Source organism: Amphibalanus amphitrite, unplaced genomic scaffold (genome assembly GCF_019059575.1).
Source record: "Amphibalanus amphitrite isolate SeventyFive unplaced genomic scaffold, NRLGWU_Aamphi_draft 000774F_arrow, whole genome shotgun sequence".
In the NCBI taxonomy this organism is placed as follows: Eukaryota; Metazoa; Arthropoda; class Thecostraca; order Balanomorpha; family Balanidae; genus Amphibalanus; species Amphibalanus amphitrite.
This window is the reverse complement of record NW_024882268.1, coordinates 188,481-208,983: the sequence shown is the minus strand read 5'-3', so window position 1 is coordinate 208,983 and position 20,503 is coordinate 188,481. Positions and strand designations below refer to the sequence as shown.

The 20,503-nt window shown below is 48.4% G+C and overlaps 1 protein-coding gene across 9 annotated transcripts; it reads right to left on the bottom strand.

Annotated features, from left to right (window-relative positions):
* Window positions 1–263: 263 nt before the first annotated feature.
* LOC122365943 (serine/threonine-protein kinase RIO3-like) lies at window positions 264–20,225 on the bottom strand. Of its 9 annotated transcripts, none has more exons than XM_043337605.1 (12): window positions 20,148–20,207; window positions 18,949–19,066; window positions 17,753–17,847; window positions 16,336–16,535; window positions 15,839–15,957; window positions 15,353–15,532; window positions 14,873–15,081; window positions 14,192–14,339; window positions 13,859–14,074; window positions 2,602–2,772; window positions 1,265–1,363; window positions 264–829 (listed from the first exon to the last, which is right to left on the bottom strand). In XM_043337605.1, exons 3-12 carry the CDS (start codon window positions 17,845–17,847, stop codon window positions 710–712), a joined length of 1,557 nt encoding a protein of 518 aa, XP_043193540.1. In that variant the 5' UTR covers window positions 18,949–19,066; window positions 20,148–20,207; the 3' UTR covers window positions 264–709. The 9 variants fall into 9 exon arrangements, with proteins under 9 accessions (XP_043193540.1, XP_043193544.1, XP_043193543.1 ...); XM_043337609.1 differs by having other exon boundaries at window positions 18,970–19,066; window positions 20,148–20,175; XM_043337608.1 differs by having other exon boundaries at window positions 18,970–19,066; window positions 20,136–20,158.
* Between the last annotated feature and the right edge of the window lie 278 nt (window positions 20,226–20,503).

Sequence of the window (20,503 nt, the reverse complement as noted above, 5' to 3'; positions counted from 1 at the left end):
CATTGTTTAATTGGGTCTCAGGGTGCGATCCCCCACACCATACAAGACGATTGGCCGGGAGGACTGGCCGGCAGGCGCATACTGCCGATATGACGACTCACACACAATATGCTATGTCAGAGAGCTGCCGAGCGCCGGTGCAGATCGCCCCCACTCAAAGCTGTGACGCTGCCGGGTCGAGTCCCGCGGAACGACATACGGAGTAGCTTGCGTATCAGCCGGACGTTCTTTTCTCAGACATTCCGTTACTGTTATAGATTGTATATTGATATACAAATTATATTTTATTTCCTATTGTTTTTCAGCGTCTTTCACAATTACTGGTAGAGTAGAGTTCCCAGCTGCTGCATGGACATCTTAAACAGCACGCGCTCCCGCAACACTGAACGCATTATCACCGAACCACCCCTTGTATACCCACGACGGTACGCTGCCGAAGTGGACATCTGTTGATCTGTTGCCGGGAGATACAGGGAGCTATTTTTCAAATGAACGCGTCCAATTTATACATCGAATATACAAGTAAAACACTTTCGTTAATCTGTCTGCACATCTGTCTGCAGCGCCGATTCATTTACCGAAATCATTATCGTGTTTGTGGTCAGGTAAAAACATCAATATCAATTAGACAATATTGATACATGTCTTCCAAAACCCTCGACTTGTTGCGCCTGTCGCCGGTCTGCTATGCGGTCCCGGGGGCCGGCGATCAGCTGGTGGCCACCGGGATGTCCACTCCGTCGTCGTCACCCTCCAGGAACAGGGCCGCCTCCTGAGCGCGGTGCTGGCCGCGCCGCCGCGGCTGCTCCGACTTCTCCAGCTCCGCCAGCTGAGAACAGGGCAACGTAATCAATATAGATAGCCAGTACCAAAACCAATATAGTTTGAGACTGAGACCACAGCTAGCACCCGAATCAATACAGACCACCGAGACGAACACAGCCGCTGGCACTACAATCAGGGTGGTCGTTCGGAGCTCGTGGAATGCTTTTATCGGCTTAGTATGTAACGTCGATCATGGTCGTAAAACGGTCATCTCGCCCCTATTGTTTTATACCCAATAGTGACGTAATAACTAGCTGGTGGTCAATAAACCACAGGTTAACGCCGTGAACAAAACACAAATGCATCCGGAAGTGAACTAACCCACCTGTGGGACGCTTGACTTATCATCAGGTCAGTCTAGAGACAAAGAGACTGACGTCTCCCTGCGCCGTAAGCGGCAAACCGCTGATACGACTGAACAGATCACAAGTCCACTCACCTGGAGACTGATATCCGACTGATCTGTGAGCGGCAGACCGCTGATGTGACTGAAGAGTTCCTCGGGACTGAGCGTCGCCACGCCCTTGCCACTGAAAAACTGAACAAAACCAGCCGTAAGACCGACGACCAACGTGAGGCTATGCCATAATGACGATGGGTCAGACAGAGTGCCAACATACCATGGAGTTACGCTCAGACAGGCGGGCAATACATCAAAAGAGAAACGGCTAGATCGATGACCGACAGAACACAGTAAGACGGTTGGTCAAATGGCCAATAGGGTGCAGCGAAACTTCATACAGGCGGGCAGCAAAATACGATGAAACGTCCAGGCTTCACACGGCATTACCACTTTCAACGTACGGGCTTATCACAATGACAATGTCACGTCGCTCCATATTCCGTCATTAAATAGAACATTCCAAACTGAATGTATGTAATTAACACCAGTATAACGCCTTTTGGGGCGACTAACGGAGCGAGCGAGAGGGTGATCCTTGCACGTGCGAAATTTCGAGGGGGTACCTCCAGCTGACTTGTGCACGGCACCCTACTAACCGGTCTCTAGCGATGTGCCAAATTTGAGCACAATCGGCCCAGCCGTTCTCGAGATCTGGAAGAGGCACCCTGCACGTGCGCACGTGCAAAATGGGTCCCAACTGACTTTTGCACGGCACCCTACTAACCGGTCCCTAACCGTGTACCAAATTTGAGCGCCATCGGTCTAGCCGTTCTCGAGATCTGGAATCGACCCCTGCACGTGCGCACGTGCAGCAGCACCCCAACTCTGGCACATGGATATGCAGTGCCTAGTGGGTGCCTACCTACATGCCAACTTTCAGCGCAATCGGCCAAGTAGTTACCGAGATATTGCAACAATTACAAAAGTGACACCTCTTCGTTTTGCACGTGGCACGTGCATAAGGGGTCACCCACATGCATCGGGAATAGTCCAATACTTGGTAGAAGGAATGAAGCTACCCTACAAAAATTACCGCGTGTAAATCGGTCAAGTGGTTGCTGAGATATAAGCGTCGCAGAAGCGTGACCACGGCCGGCCGGCCGGCCGGCCGGCCGGCCGCTCATACTAGAAATTTCCGTTAATCTAAGGAAAGACTACGCTCGCTTCGCTCGCTCCGTAACTAAGGTCGATTATGGCTTAGAAAAGCTCTTATGCTATTTTTGCCCGGGTGCGCGTTCTTCTGTCGGCTCATGTTAATTGCCTATTAGTTTCCTGCCAAACCACTGAGGCTAAAACGATTCTCACTTAGATTCTCACTGACAGGCGGCTCTATAAGTTAATTAGCAGTGTCGCTACTCGTCCAGCGGACTTACATTGGTGATGTTGACGCAGTCGCGGTAGAGGAAGGTCAGCGCCTCCGGGTGGAACGGCTCCACGCTCTGGCTGACGTCGATGAACCAGCAGGCGCCGTCGTGGTACAGGATGTTGTACTCGGACAAATCGGCGTGCACCAGATGACACTTCTCGTACATGGTCTGGGTCATCTGTCGGCGATGGAGCAGCACAAAAGTCAGGACGGGAGCCATTTAAACATCCAAGCGGTTAACTGCAAAACGCTGCTCACAGATACACAATAATAAAGCTAGTTCACTGTTGCAATTAACGATAACTCATCGTAACTAGGCGTATGAATAAACTTCGAAATTCTAGGTTTTTATTCACGACGTTTTTAAGAAGATAAGCTGGATGGTCGAGGATCCTGTCACCGGGAAACCATAGCGATCCCCTCACCCACCCACCCAGAAACCGTGCGATATACGCCATCGTCGGGCATGGGGTAAACTATCGGGCATGGGGTAAACTATACCCTTATGGCATCATTTGCGAAGCTACATCGGCCGACGGAGAAATGAGGCTGCGTCACGTATGCACCCATCGCGAGTGGCCGGCACGGCCTCCGCGGCTACAGGTTTGGCCAAAGTCACTGCTGACCCATTTCCGCGCGGCCGGGATGCGGTGTTACAGGTATGCGGCGACCACGGAGCTCGTCCGACCGCATGCCGGAAATCTGAGACCGGCGGGCTCTCTCTTTCCCAGTCGCCGCTCACTCTCACGTATTCCAGTGGAAAACGACGGCGCCGGGCAACGTTTTTGCACCATTCGCGAAAAACCGGACAGGGGTGTTCAAATGTTACCAGCAGGTTGGGCGAGGTAGGCCATGACGAAACACCGCCATGAGCCTAAAAAAGACCCAACATTGCCCAAAGAAGCATTCAATACTTCCGTTACAGCATTACCGTAATGGTCCAGCGGATTTAGCCACAAGTTAGTGACTTACTGAATGTTATATCAGCCGTTCAGCAATTATCAATCGCTGAAAGTTCCAATGCAATCGCCAATCAGTGTGGCTATAAAAAACTTTTAGTAAGAACACTTCGCACGACCTAGTGACCTGGTCCAATGTGATTCCGGTTCAAATTTCTTTCGTGGCCTTTTGAAATGAACCTATGTGATTCATGGACAAATTGCGAGTGCGAAAAAGATGCATGACAAGAATCATATGTCAAAATTAACAGTCTGTAAATGCACGCCGGTGTACAGAGGTACAATCGAACAGAAGTCAAGCCAATAGAACAGCAGAACACCATTAGCCATCTGGTATGGCTTCATTCCGTGAGCAGCCCGTGAGTCACCTCGTGCTGCGTTAGCCAGGCCGTGGACCAGCCGGTTTACTGCGCAGTTGAGCAGCATCGCGGCTCGGCCGGCCGCACGTGCCTTTCGACCGGCACACATCCGACCTGTCAGCTCTGACTGAAGGCACTCCAACTCGGCTTAGCTGCGCCTGCCTCCGTCGACCATCTGGGAAGTCGACTTACGTTATTGCTTGGGTTAAAATTCAGCCATCGCCTAGTAGAAAGCGGAAACAAGCCTTTTGTGGCAGCACTCCTCGAGTTATTTTGGCTGTTTGGAACAGGCGCGTAACGCCGCGAAACTGATGCAATAGCTAGCTGATGCAAGTTATCAATTGGGCACCCATCTTCATTTTTTTTTATCCCAGGTCATCGAAGGTCAAGTCAACAGAATTAATTACCTCGGGACCCGCTGGGAGGGGGGTGGGGGGCAAAGGAACCCCTATAATCTTTCGCAGATGACTCAAAACGGCTACGAATTTCGACTCGCCGTTTTCAGTACCACTCCGGAAATCAATATCACAAAATCCTGAAAAAAGTCCTAGGTCATCTCAGGTGATGATTTATAGAGATGAAACTGAGGTCATGCTCGGCCATTTCTGGTCGAAAAGCTGTTCGCGGAGAAAATCGTAGAAAACCAGACATGAGACAATCACCGTAAAGACTAAAAAAAAGATTTGTGTGTACAAAAAAAGCATGGCAAACAAATCTTGAAATGATAAAACATAAAAATCTCAACATCGTGAAACATTCTAACTCAAAATTTGGATTTCAGATATTTTTGAACAGTCACTTTTGCGCAGGGCTGCGGAGTCGGAGTTGGAGTCGGAGTCGGAGTCAAAGTCGGTCGGAGTCGACAGTTGTGACCGGAGTCGGAGTCGGAGTCGATTTTGAAAACCCGAGCCGGAGTCTGAGTCGGAGTCACCAAAAATCCCTTGACTCCGCAGTAGGGTGTTTCACTTTTCACTTTTTTCTCAGATTGTCTCTCCTCGATCGGATTCCCATTATTTCATCTTTTTAATAAAATTTGGTGGCAATTATTCGATTTTAAACTCGATTCTAAACGTCGCGATAATTCGCCAAAGTTTTCAATTTTTGTGCCGTTCGGCGTTGAAGTCACCCATTGTTAGAGCAATTGCAAGTAGGGCACTAACACCAAGAAAATACGGCCGTGCAAGAGGTGGTATTAACCGGTATTTTATGACACTGTGAAGGTTGAATATGGTACCTGCGCTTCCATAAAAGTGTCGTCGCATATTCTGGTGCTCAGATTAACATACACAGACATAGGTAACTCATTATTCAGGACACGACAACTTAACAGTAAGCAAAACACTGGTACGTCAGTGACGGCAAAACATGTATTTCGGTACCGGGCCTCAACACCGTTTCTCATCGAACCCAGTCACAGGGTAGCCAGGGCTGCCTTTGTCATGTGTGGCACTGCACGCCTGTGCCTCTCCACAGCCTGCAGAAGCCACTGGAATTGGTCCTGCCCCTTCACATGCTGAGCGAATGTTTTCAGAAGAGCGATGCCCCTCTCCGCGGTGTCGTTCACGACTTTCACTGTTTTCACGAATTCCTTGCATAGGATGTACGCCTCGTGACCTTCCCACTCCCCAGGAGGCTTCGTCATCCACTCGTGGTCGACTCCCATCAGGTCAAACATCAGCCACGACGACGTGGTCACCAATTCTGACAGGCTGGTGGACTCATCCAGTGCGACCGATGGTGTCTGATCAGGCGCCGCGGAGCACGAGTTTGCGAGCAGGTTGACACATATGGCCTCCTTCTCCTCTTCTGTGACACGGCTGCTAAAGAGGCTGAATACTACAACTGATGTCTGCAGATACCACAAATGGCGCCGCATCACAGCGAGAGCAGCGTTCGCCACTGGTTGGTCCAACTGCCTATACCGCACCAGGCTACGGTACAGGTTGAGGTCGTTAGCGGGGGCGTCCTCTGCAACAGGGGCCCGCAGCCACGCGACGACATAGAAGAGGAGCAGGAACTGAGCCATCCGCTGCACCTTCTCCTGCATTGGCTCATCGTACTCCAGCTGGTCCGCGAACAAGAACATCTTGATGCTGTACACTTGATGCTGTACACTGTACAGCATCAAGATGTTCTTGTTCGCGGACCAGCTGGAGTACGATGAGCCAATGCAGGAGAAGGTGCAGCGGATGGCTCAGTTCCTGAACATTCTTGATTGAACAAGAACATCTTGATGCTGTACACTTGATGCTGTACACTGTACAGCATCAAGATGTTCTTGTTCGCGGACCAGCTGGACCACCTGATGGGAGTCGACCACGAGTGGATGACGAAGCCTCCTGGGGAGTGGGAAGGTCACGAGGCGTACATCCTATGCAAGGAATTCGTGAAAACAGTGAAAGTCGTGAACGACACCGCGGAGAGGGGCATCGCTCTTCTGAAAACATTCGCTCAGCATGTGAAGGGGCAGGACCAATTCCAGTGGCTTCTGCAGGCTGTGGAGAGGCACAGGCGTGCAGTGCCACACATGACAAAGGCAACCCTGGCTACCCTGTGACTGGGTTCGATGAGAAACGGTGTTGAGGCCCGGTACCGAAATACATGTTTTGCCGTCACTGACGTACCAGTGTTTTGCTTACTGTTAAGTTGTCGTGTCCTGAATAATGAGTTATGTCTGTGTATGTTAATCTGAGCACCAGAATATGCGACGACACTTTTATGGAAGCGCAGGTACCATATTCAACCTTCACAGTGTCATAAAATACCGGTTAATACCACCTCTTGCACGGCCGTATTTTCTTGGTGTTAGTGCCCTACTTGCAATTGCTCTAACATGGGTGACTTCAACGCCGAACGGCACAAAAATTGAAAACTTTGGCGAATTATCGCGACGTTTAGAATCGAGTTTAAAATCGAATAATTGCCACCAAATTTTATTAAAAAGATGAAATAATGGGAATCCGATCGAGGAGAGACAATCTGAGAAAAAAAGTGAAAAGTGAAACACCCTACTCCGCAGCCCTGCCAGGTCTGAGGAGTCGGAGTCGGGAGTTGGCGTCGGTCGGAGTCGACAGTTCTGCCCGGAGTCGGGGTCGGAGTTGGTTTTGGAAAGCCGGAGTCGGAGTCGGATTCGCCGAAAAATAAATCCATCGCCTCCGCAGACCTGCTTTTGTGTAATAAAATGCTTGTCATTGTAAACCAGTACAATTTTCATTGCCCATGTTATCCAAAGCCTGCTGCCTTTGTCCAACCAAATTCCGAATGGGACATGGGACAAAATCAGAAGGACAAAGGTCAGGGACAAAATCAGAAGTTCCGATTGGCATCACTAATACGCATGCGATGTAGCCGAACACTTCTAAGCATTTCTCCTTACGCCTTACGGTGGTAGCTTGTCATCACTTCACTTCTCAAGAAAGAGTATCAGTATAACTTCTGCGATGCGGAAAGAAAGCGGAATATTTGCAATGCAGCTCTCAGAAAAAAAACTGCATGGACTCCTTGGACAGAATGGTTTATGTCTGAAGGATACCAATATTTAGGTTAGGTTCATGAGCAGTAAAAGTTCAAGTGTCTGACCGAAGGTCTGCGTGGAGACGCCCTCGACACAGAGCGCTACCAGCAGTCAGTGTGTATTGAGACCGCTGCAACCGTCACAGACCACCGTGCGAACACCGAGACACCAAGATCCCGGTGATAGAAGCTGCCACAGCGATCAGCTACATAAGCTCATTAAAACAACTCATAAATCACAGTTAGTTTTTTGTGTGTCACATGATTTTGGAGATACAATGACACGAAACTACAAAGTTCGGGCCCAATCCCGTAACAACTCGCCAATGAGGCATCCAGTAGCTTGGGCGTTATGTAGAACTGAACCAAACAGGGCGGCGGACCTCCCACTGGTCCAGAACACGTGTCGAGGCTGACGAGCGCGATGGTCATCGGAAGGGCGGCCGGCGGCCGACCCGTGGCCGGCAAGGCCGGCCGTGCCGTGCCGGGCCGTCAGACGGAACCGGGCCGCTGACCCGGCCGACCGGAAGGACAGGTGCCGGCCGGCCGGCCGGCCGGACACGGGCCGGGCCGGGCCGACCCAGTTGCAGCGCCGCCGGGCCGACCGGTCCGACCGGCCCGCCAGCGCGGTGACTACCTCCGGCGCGCCGCCGGGACCGACGCACACGGACGCCGCTCGCCCTGCCGACAGCATGGACTCCTCCCGCACTCTGGTGAGTGAACACTGAACAGCGGTCCGCCGCCAGCTGCGTCCAGCACAGGTCAATCTCCACCGCTGCCGCTCCGGCCAAACTCAGTGCCTCTTCGTCTGTCGGCTTTGTGATACTCTTGTCGGACCGAGAGTTGTGTTTCAAACTCAAACGCTGCCATCCCTGGATCTCTTGCCGAAGTTTAGTGAAAATTACATGCACTGACGATCAGTGCCAGCAGAGGCAATGTCAAACCAAAGCATAATCGTAAGTTTCCTTCTTTCAGCGCAAATAAATCCGTCAATCTTTCTGGAAAAGCTGCACTGGGGAACAAACCCTTTAGAACACCTGAGGAGCAAACGTTTCTTTTTCTACAAAGACCAAAATACAATAATCCTCATAGGCCTTGCTTGCCTGACAACTTCATGTTATACAAATCCCATACCAAAACTCCTACCCTTTCAGCCGAAGTGAATGAAGGCGAGAAGTTGCAGTCATAAGTGATAAACTCAGTGCCGAGAGTCTGCAGCGAGACTTGTGTGCGCATCTGAGCAGTGTCTGCTGCGGGACTTGTGTGCGCGTCTGACCAGTGTCTGTCTCCGCAGATGTACGCCGCCCTGCTACTGGCTGTGGCCGTCACCGTTTCGGCGGCGCCGCAGTTCTCCGGCGATGGTTTCGGAGGAGGCTTCCCTCCCAGGCCGGGCCGCCCAGGACCGCCGGTGTACTACGATGACGAGGAGGAGGACAGCTCCGAGGACGAGCTCACCTTCTTCCAGCGGCTGGTGCGGCCGTGGCGCTGGTTCGACCCCGTCTACAACTTCTTCGCCGGCAGCGGCAGCGACGACGAGGAGGAGGTCTACGACGAGGGCAACTTCCCCGGCCGCTTCCCGGGCCAGCAGGTGGCGCGGCTCGACCAGCGCCAGCCGATCGGACCGCCGCCGCAGCGCTACGTCGCCCGGCCGGCCGCTCCTCTGGCGCGCTCTGACCCCGTCGAGTACCGGCCCGATCAGCGTGCCGCCGAGGCGCTGAGAGCCGAGCAGGAGCGGCCCAGCAGCCGCTAGTCGAAGCAGCGCGCCCCGCCAGTCGGCCGGACCGGCCGGGCCCCGGATCCCAGTCACGCGCGGCCGGTGCGGCCGCACCCGCCTCCACTCGGCCCCGCCGCCGAGCCCCAGCGCCTCTCACTATTCGCCTATTTATTGTATTTATATGTGCATTCACCGAAGTGGAGGCATTTCACATCAGATTGTTAACGTTGTTGTCCCCTGTAGCGAATAGCTAACGATGCAAATATATGTGGAACATCGAACAGACTTTGCTGTGTAGTAAAGCGTAAGAGCAGAAGTCTCTTGCATCAAATTACCTAGCCAGGTAGAATCTTCCAACTATTTTCGTGGCTCGCCAGTCTAAAATGGTAAATTTTCTTGCGCCAGCTCATAAGGCAAACATGAAAGCAAGTTTTTTTTTAAGTAGTTGTCCGGCACAGAAGAATCGAATAAAATCGAAATTTTCTTAGGTAGGTAATAGGTATTTTGGTGCAAGATGCCTGTGGCGCCTCAAAAATTTCACTGACCCACTACGTCTTGGGTGGCTTGATGCAAAAGTCAAAGCAAAAGCAACATTAACATTAAACATTAAAGAGGCATGTACATGTTATATCATGAATACCTAGCTATATCCCATTTTCAAATTCAACTCGAAACGAAGGGATCACCAATAAAAAATCGCAAGAAATTTTTCGCAGGTTGATGGTTCTGAAAAATGACGTCATAGCTTGCGAAGTAGAAGAGCCAGGACGGCGAAAGAAAAACGGTGCAGATTTTATTTTAACACTTCCCTTCCGTGTTTAGGCAACATTTTTGGCTCGAGGTGATCAACGTGGTTAATACAGGATATGAAAATTTAGCCCGTCATTGACTCGGAAAAGGGGCGTAAGACCTCCTGTCAATGCCAAAATAACTCATGGTTTAAAACTCCGATTGCCTTGAAATTTCCTGTAGCTTCTTCCACGCCAAAACTGGTATTTTTGCCAAGTTTCATAGGAAAATTGATGAGCCATAGTAATGTGAAGTCACCACCTTGAAGTCAAGTGTTAGCTAAAAAGTGAAAAACTTGAATCCGTGGAGAGCGTAATTTTTGCTGGATTTGCACGCTATATCTACCACGGATGTCACATAGACTTTACTGTACATATCATGATACAAAATATGACTTAAATTAAAAAGTATTTGTAAATCGCCTCTAAAAAACGTCGCATTTTCTAAAATAAGAAAAAAAAAAACGGAATTAGCATTCCGCCGTGCAAAAGCAAACACGATTATGTTCGGGTGACCTCTGGCCAGGCATCGGTAGGATTGTGATTGCAGGATTGCAAAATCCTGATTGCATTCCTTTTTGGTGGATTGCACCTGGATTTGAAATCCATTCCAAAAAACAGGATTTGATTGCGGATTGGATTGCATCATACTTTCAATTTTTGCAATCCAATCCGGATTGTGTTTGATTACTGCTTTGAAATGGTTTGTTGCGATTGAAAATTATGAGATCGGCTTCATCGGCTTAATGTACTTTGCTATCAAGGGCTTTACATCGAAACTTGAAATAATTTAAACGCTCAAAATAATATACGCTGATGAACAACATAGGAAGGGCAAAATTACGTATTTGAGGGCGAGTTTTAAAAATATAAAACACTGGTTGGGTAGAGGGTTAAATGTGGGGGTGTTTGAGGCAAAAAATATTTCCCATAAAATACCTGTGCCTTAGATAGGAATTACTCGCAAGACTAGGTACTAGAAATGGGTGATTTGGGGATGGAGGCACGGCCCTATGCCCCCCTCCCTTCCCCAGATCCACTAGTGCACATAATAATACAACAGGATTGCAAAAAAAGGATTGCGGATTTGATCACAATCCAAGTGAAAAAAGGGGATTGCGGGTAGGAATGCAATCCACTTCGGCACTAGGAATGTGGATTGGGAATGCAATCCTTTCAAAAAGGATTTTACCGATGCCTGCCTCTGGCTTGACGTAGTAAACTCAGACCTAACGTAATCGTTTTTGCCTTTGTGCGACATTTATACATCAGTGACTCGTCAGTGTCCTAAATATAAAATGTCACCTAAAATTTGACCCCCCTCCCCCAGCACAACATAATATTTCATTCCCAAAAATATGTCAAATGCTGACGTCATTTTACAGATGCCATTTTTCAGAGTTACAGTATAGTGTATACAAATGAATAGAAACATTGTTTTTTCTTACTTAGCTCACTCTCAATCTAATATAAAAAGTTTTATTTGGCATTTTGTTTGCTTGTTTCAATTTGCGTCTTTTACCTGACCGACCAAAAATATTCAGAAAAAAAACACGAGGACGAGGAGTGCTACTGCTAAATATGCAGCTCTCACGGTTTACCGCTCATGCCATGAACACCAAACAACGTCTGACTACGGCACCAGCCACGGGCGGAAGTAGGAGCAAAGGGTGTCTCCTGGAGTGTAGCCAATAGCCACCACCCACCGTCACAACTACGAATAACGACCAAGTCTCGGCGGAAAGGGGCGGACCGGTCACGGCTAGCGCCTCAAGCAGTTCATGCGAGGGGACCGGAAACACGTGACCTCCGGACAGCCCCCAGGTTGTCCGGCTATGTGGGCCCGTTAAACTTGAACGGCAGCACCCGTAGCGTGACACATGCATGCATTGTCCCGTGGGCGCTCACCGATAAAGCCAGTTCTAGAGCAATCACTGCCCAACTTCCAAACCATTGACGAGTTATCGTAGTCGGAAAATTTTTGACGACAATCGACATGGCACGTGGGACGTGCCGTGACGGTCACCTACATACATCAAGAGTAGCCAATATCGTGGTAGAACAGATGGGGCTACCCGACAGCGAAAAACCGTCCCAACCCAAGATTTCTTCCAATGTAATTGAAATAATCCTCATTCACATCCAGCTGTAAAATAGACCACAAGATCTCAATGGATTTGGGATGGGCACTAGTTCCAAGCCTTAGCTCGTTAGCCCAGAAGGATGAGGTCCTCTCAGCATCACTGCTCATTCTTCTGGGGACTTGAAGATGGCGCGCTGACACGCATGAAGACAGCGCAGCTTGAATCAGGCATCCATGCCCGTTCAGAAACCGAGGACTCCTGTGTTGTCCGGTTGAGCGCCTCCAACCATTCGTTGGCCAGGATGTTGCTTCGGTAATGCTCGTCACTGATATTGGTTTTCTGTGGCACCATCTACAGCTGGAACATCGCACAGCAGCTGAGCATGCTCCAGAAATGGATCTTGGCCGGATGTTTGACGCTGGTGACGGCCCGTACGTTCGGGCTGCTGGCCGCTCACAAATGGCCGATTTGACGGTTCAAAGGATGCTACAACTCGGACGGCGACCCATCCAACCCGACCACCTCACCCATGTCTTCCCTGCATCAGTGGACGCGCTCTGGCGTGATGCCAAAGGTGGTGGACTCAGGGCTGGCTGTTTTCCCGTCAAGTTCGTTGTCTTTTTCAATTCAAAGGGCAGCAGAACCAAGTTAAAGGGCGGGTAGCGGTGGATCATGATGTGGTACCCCTTACTATCTGCCTAAGAATACGTGTCAGGTTGCGGATTGATAGGTACACTCGGGGGCAGATTGATGTTCCACGACTCCCTACCCATCGAGCTCCCATGGCTCAGCACTGGCTGCTGCCAGTGGCAGCACTGGCAGCACTGGCACTGGCATGCAGTGCTGAGCAGTGCTGAGGGCAGGCAACACTGACAGCAGCCAGTGCTGAGCCATGGGATCGCCCGATGGGTAGGGGGTGGTGGAACATCAATCTGCCCCCGAGTGTACCATTTCTTTGCCGCTATCTTGACAACTCTACTTGCCACATGACAAAGGGCGGTTTTTGCGGTCGCGGCCGGGCTGAGTCTGCCCTTGAATCCCAGCTTAAAACGCCTCAGGCAGATGTGCAGCTGGCTGCTGCCGATGTCCAGCTGCTGGCAGACCAGCTTCTGGCTCAAGCCACCATGGATACCGCCATGACACCAGCCTGCAATTTCGCTACGATAGTAGACTGTACTCCTTTCTCACCACTGCCTTGGATGAAAACTATCAAATGAATCTGTCGGTGACTCGACCCTTACTCAGAGCAAGGGTCACCTCGCAGGGTCAGGTCACTGCTTAATTGAGAGCCCATACCACAGGCACGCATTCATCCAATATTCCCGCCTCCAACATCAGAAAAGAAACTGCTCTAACAAAAAGGTGAAAACAAAAATGAATGTCCGGATAATTTCGTTACACCCTGTATACCGAAAGAACAATTTACAAGGGAAACTTCAACGAATCACCAAGAAGATATCGCTGTTGTCTATCGCTGTTGCTTATATAGCTGTTTATCCAAATCGCTCTAAGTTTCACTTGAATTGGATAAAATGCGTCGAATACTGACTGTTTTCCAAACAAACGAACATTGGACCGGCATGAGCGATCCATTATGCCCATACGCTGCAGGTTTTGCTAAAATGCCTCACACCGGCGCCACCTATGCGGAGAATGATCGGTCGAGTGGACATTGCTAGTTCCATTACAACCTGGCAACGACATTCTAACAGTGAGAAGTAAAACTATAAACAGGACAGCTCACCTCCATAATTTGCCGGTACACCCGAGGACCGCTCCATCCAGCCCGGTACACCTAGGGGCGCTCCCCTCCAGCCCGGTAGGCCCGAGGGCCGAGAGCGACTCACCTCCAGCACCTGCCGGTACGCCTGGCGCCACTGTTTCTCGCTGAGCAGGACGTCCTTGAGCTTAGGCGCCGGCCGCTGCCGATCTCCGATGAAAGACATGAGCAGCACGTGCTGTTTGAGCACCAGAGGCAGCGGACAGCGGATGCCGGCGTTGGTTAGCCGCTTCAGATTACACATCTCCTTCTCCGCCCATAGGTGAACCATCTTACGCGGATTCTGAAACAAAAAGCAGATATGTTAAAAAGTCGAGTATAGGGTTACCGTAAAAGCAGTGTGACTCCGCAATGGTGAATTTATATAAACTACCTTATGTATCTAGAAAACAAGCATTACCTGCTTCGATATCTTGTCTTTGAAGCGTATGTCAGACTTGATGTACTTCTCTCTGGTTTTGAACTCGTTGAGAGTCGTTTTGAAAACCTTGATGGCACATTCGTCAGGAATCTCCACCTGGCGAATGTCTTCGGCTTCGTTCTCCATGCTGCCGTGACATAGGCAAATCAGAGCACGGAATTAGTAGCCAGTAACGGTAAGAAGGAAATGTTCTGTGAGGTGCGAGTCAGCGAGACATTGCCATACTCAGTCTGATAACATACTTTCTTTTGGGTCCAATGCAAGTGGGGTCGAGTCAAACCAAGGAACGTTTTAGCAAGGCGTTTTTGTTTTCCTGACTAACTGGCCACCTGGGTCAAATCTACGGCGACACTGGGTCTGTCAGCTGTACGCTGAACGCATCCTTCACAGCTTCATCGGATTTGAGTGTGCCGATTTTGTCTGGTACACTCGCCGCCGCTAGAGGGACGGGATGTTTTGACAACGGACACCGTCTCTGCGTGGGTTAAGTGCTGCTGAGATGACCCTCTGTCAGCAGGCACAGACACTGCTCCCTGCTGAACTACACCCACCCGAGGTGACATAAACCACCAACTACAGGCACAAGAGACCCTGACCCATCTGACTACCACGTCCGTGCAGAGACGGAGTACTAGATCGGACCCACAGCGTCAGCCGCACCTGCCGCCCCAGGCGTGGAACACGGTGGCCTCCTTGCCGGTGCTGATGGCGCCGTTCACGTCCTCCAGCACGCCGCTGTTGACCATCTTCAGGATCATGAGGCGAGTGTGCCGGTCCAGCGCTCCGGACGTCGATCGGTCCTCCTTGTCATTCACGCGGTGACGCCGCTGTGCCACGTTGCGCGCGTGCTGACGGAGACCATTGAGAACCTGACGGAGCACCAGAGGCGTGAGGGTCAGATCCGGACACATAGAGACGTGGTAAGACACAACCTGACTAAAGACGGAACAGATACAGCTATACAGACAGGACACGCAAAAGGGTATAAAGCGAGAAAACTGAGAAACCTCAGTCCCCAGTCGTAATACAACAGTCCGTGACATGACATAAGAGATGTGACGAGTGGTATAAATAAGGATGGAGTGCGGCGATGACGTGACCGGAGGCCGACCCTTAAGTCGTCAATGACAGCATGCTCACCCCGTTGTTGATCTCCATGTCGAAGCTGCCTCCGTCGCCAGTGCAGACTGAAGGCGGCAGATCCATTACCTTGCAGGCATTCTTACGGCCGGCGATACGTCCATCGTGCTTGGTCACCATTTTCTCCTTGTGCATCGTGTAGCCACACCGGGGTATCTGCGGGTCCTCTCGCTCCCGGCTCTGGAAAAGAAACGTAAGAACTTATCAGTGAAGCACCTGACCAGAGAGCACTGGACAGACAAAAGTTCGACCACAGCGGGGCGTCAACATGTTATCTAGGAACTATGGAGCATGCTATTGCAGCATAACCAATGCTAATAAGGCATCCGTTGCATTTTGGAATGGTGAATTTAGAGATAAATGCATTTTCTAGTTGTTTCTTTTTTGGCTGTGCTATATGAGCTGAGTAGCGTGTTAAGCACATACCATTTTGAGCTTGCTAGTTGGATAAATGAGAACTTATGTAACACACAATAGGAAGCCCACCTCGAACGAATCCCAATCGCGGCTGGCGTCGTAGTCGTCTGGGTAGTCCTCCTCCTCTTCATCGGGCTCCAGAACGGGGTACGAGTGCGACAGACGGTAGTTCCGGTAGCTGACACTCACTGCACAACACACAATGCGAACGACATCGTCATCGGGTATAAAAGGCAGCTCAGCTCTGTGCTCCTGGCCTGATACTCTCCCGTACACCTTCTTTTATGCATGTGACGGTAGATAACACGCGTGCTCGAGGAACCCTCGCGGCACAGCGTGCATTCACGCAACAGGTGACCCATAACGTGCTTGACTTATGAGGGCACTCAGACTTGTACGTCTTTGTTTCGCGATATCCCACGATTCTGGCCCCTCGTGCGATACATAAAAAAATCCCTGCCCGTTGAACATTGTCGACACACTCCGTCACAAGTATCTATCCATTTCGAAAAAGAATCGGCCACTCTCTAACGACTAGTGTCTGAGCTGTCTGAGCTCTGAGCTACCTTTAGAGCCGCCGTTGGCCTTGCGCTCCTCGATTTGCAGCAGCGTATCCGACTCGCGGTCCAGCTGATCCTGCATCAGCTGCGCCAGCAGCAGGTCACTGCTGACGTCCGACTGCTCGGCGGCGGTCAGTGGCTCCTCCGCGGCACACGCGCCGCCGACCGGCTCCCAGCCGCCGGTCGCGCGCGCCAGCTCGTCCTCCCTGCGGCCGGCAACGGGCAGGGGTACTCCGGAGGCCGACTCGCGGACTAACGTTCACGTGCCACTCACGATCACTAATCACAACAAACTGGCCACAACACAATTTGTAAGGTTAAAAAATGCAAAGGAAATTCATAAATATACAAACAAATGAATGATTAAATAAATGAATAAATAAATGAATAAAACATTTACTATGAACCTTAATAGATGCTTGCTACTCAGGTCATATCTTATGCACGGTTGAAGCAAAAATGTCTGGTAGACACTGCAAAGGTTTGCCAAGATACAGGGTGAAACTTTAAACCTTAAACAGATGTCGCAGAAGCCCTTTTGACAATTTACCATGAATGCTATCTTTTATACCAGTTATGAATTTTGCATAGGCGAGCCAAGGGATAGGGATGCATTGCAGTTATTATGGCCCCAACACTTTTAGGTAGCCTGTTTGACCCATTGAAAAACAAATGCCAGATGTGCTATTTCAAGTTTGAATAATTTGAAAAGAAGGATTAAAAAGCTAGATTTCACACTAAGCAGGGTTTGCTCAAAGGCCTGACCTCCAAGTGCACAAGCCTGCCAGGAAAGTTTGGGTAACCAAAAATTGTGATTAATCAGACCAGCCAAAGAGAAGGGCTTCTATAACTGCCTACATGACTTGACTTTCTGATTCACACCTTGATACCAGGAACAGCTCTGGGTTAACCCAAATTTGGACACTGACTTCAAGGAGTACAATTATGTACCTTACTGAGCTAAATAATAATACAAATACCTTGGCCTTGGCCCTACCACATGTTTTATTTTTGTATCTCTTCTCAACATTTTACCAACCAATAGCTACCTTTACCATTAACAACCATTGGACACCCATATGCCATCCTGCTCCAGCTGTCCTCCTTCAATTGGGCAACAGCTTATGCCACTGAATATTAGCCATCAGCCACAAGCTCTCTTCCCCTTCTGAAATGCAGACTTGATGTTTTGCTAGTGTATAAATGGTGAATAGCAGTTTATTTTTTTCTGATCTGATCCTCCCTTTACATGTTTGTTCCATCTTGACTGACAATACTGTAAACATCTCTTCAATGTTTGTGTTGCATGCTGATGTGTATCAGGAGCCTAGCTGACCAGCCTATGCACCATAATAGCCAAGAATCTTTACCACAGCAGTCTTCAATAAAAAGTAAGTCTGGTTTGTCAGTACCACCAACTCACTTCTTTTGTAGATCCATAGCAAGCTGCTCTGACATGACATCATCCAGAGATGTCACAGCATGCTTCACAGACCCCCAGGCTGATAAAGAAGCCATCTAAAAGGGAAGACAATCAGGTTACTACATGTGATGGCACTGGTGGGTGTTGTTATGTAATTGCCATCCTACGCATAAAACTGACATTGGCTATCAGTCATAAATTACTAAATAAAATGTAAAATATCCACAGTCTTGCAACTAATGACAGTATCACTTAATCCCTCACAGGGATACATATACTATAAAGCCTTTGAAATTACTCTGACATCCAAAAGGTGTAAAATAGAGCAGATATTCAGATTTTCATACAGTTTATACAGCCATCAGATCATAACACCCTAGATAGAGATCAGATAAGAAAGATCACCAGGAAACTGGAAGTTAGTTAGGAACCACTAACCACATATCAATATTAGAGCTTAGCTTTGATACCTAAATCTACCAATACTTTTTTGGCTTATGCAATCTTTAACTCCCATATGCCATTTTCTAGGTGTTTGTTTACATGTCATAGTTATACATGAATCCTCCAGTAGATACAAATGGATTTTTCAATTATATTCAACTTTAATTCTTGTTCACAGTGTCCCAAAATTGAGTTTTGTCTTGGGTGTCAGAGGGGAAAATTACCCACCAAAAAGAGGGGAGAGAGTGGAAAACTGCTGATTTGATTAGATCCAAAAGGAGTGAGAAATGACAAAAAGCATGCATTTTATTCCAGGGCGTAGAATGTTTGATGCTATAACTGGGCATCCACACAACTGTCTTTCTATAGGTAAAAAATCTACGTTTTCTTGGTTGGGACTTGGGAGTGGAAAATTGTTCTTAAAAATGGTGGTGAGAGTGGAAAATTAATTTCATTTGGATGTCGTTTCCCACCCAAATAGACAAATTTTGGGACATTGCTATACATTAGCCAGCACACCCCTGCATTCTCAATTCAAACTGGAACTCTGCATGATCTAATATAATTATGGAAAACACATTTAACAACCAAATAAGCTATGCTGAACATTTCATAGGACAAAACAAAAATACAAATACTTTTAGGTTTTGTAATTTGAAGTGTCTGTAAACTGTAACAACTAGCAAATGGCCTAAGCACCTGCCTTGAATCAAACCCAGCTTGAGCTCATCATTAAATACCTACCCACCTACCTTATTTGCGTCCCTGCTTACTTCCTGAAACTGCTCCAAAATCTGAAGATATCCTCCACCTTTCAACGACGAAAGACAACTACACACTTGACTACACACATCAACCCCAATCCAACCACTGCAATCCCACGATTCCATGACGGTTTTTCGTCCAGCAGATTTTCGTCGGACAATTTTTCGTCCGCAGATTTTCGTCCGACTTTTTTTCGTCTCGCATTTTTTCGTCTGTACAAATTTTCGTCCGTGCATTTTTTCGTCGGTACATTTTTTCGTCTGTACATTTTTTCGTCCGGACATTTTTTTGTTCGTATATTTTTTCGTCTGTGCATTTTTTCGTCCGGACATTTTTTCGTCTAGAATTTTAACGTAACGTAACCTAACCTAACCTAACCTAACCTAACCTAACCTAACCTTACCTAACCTTACCTACTGATGTTTGCCTACCGGGGGATAAGGAAAAAGTTACTTGCATGAATAGATTGCAAGCAATGGTATTCGGCCTGAAGCCAGATACACAACCACTTAACCTAAAAATATTTGACTTACCATTGCCTGTAATCTCTCCTAAGGCATTGCCTTCGGCACTGCACTGCTTCGCCCCGAGTATTATTATGACGTCATTTGCCTCACAGTTGAATAGCATTGTAGCATGGAGGAGAGAATGTACTCCTTCCTCCATGATTGTAGTATGTTTTCACTCAACCTTGGGTGCACAGACGTAAAATTTATTGAACGAAAAAATGTCCGGACGAAAATATGTACAGACGAAAAAATATACGAACGAAAAAATATCCGGACGAAAAAATGTACAGACGAAAAAATGTACAGACGAAAAAATGCACAGACGAAAAAATGTACAGACGAAAAAATGCGAGACGAAAAAAAGTCGGACGAAAATCTGCGGACGAAAAACTGTCCGACGAAAAAATGTCGGACGAAATTTTGTCCGGACACGCAATCCCACTGATCCACTTCAACTTGGCTAATCGCCACTGAACTCTGTTATCGGGGTTACATGAGCACAGTAAATACGTATTTAGCCGCTAATTCGAATTAGGAACGCATTACCGACTCATGTAGCCACCTGCTAGTACGAATCGGCGATCCGATCCGCGGTTACATGAGCAAAGCAAATACGTATCACGATCGGATTCACCGCTAATGCGAATCAGGAGCGTACTACCGACTCATGTATCCACCTGCTAATACGAATCGGCGGTCCAAACAAAATCCGCTGAGAAAGAGGCTTAGAAGCGAATAGGACCAAGATACGTATTACAGGAACTATTTCTTTCCAAAAAGAAACATTAAAATGCAAAATAATAGGTATTTTTTTCATTTGCTTCTTTTGAAATAATAATTAAAAAAATATATCGGTATTTTGTCAATAAATATAGTGAAAACCAAAAAGAAAATATCAAAGTACTTTCAGTTGAAACATTTTTCTGACAGCACTACAGACGAATCAAGAGAGGCAAGTGCCCAATGAGTCAAAGCAAGACAACTTTATGTTCAACTTTTTTTTGTTAAGTTAATTGAGGATGTTCTGAGCAGA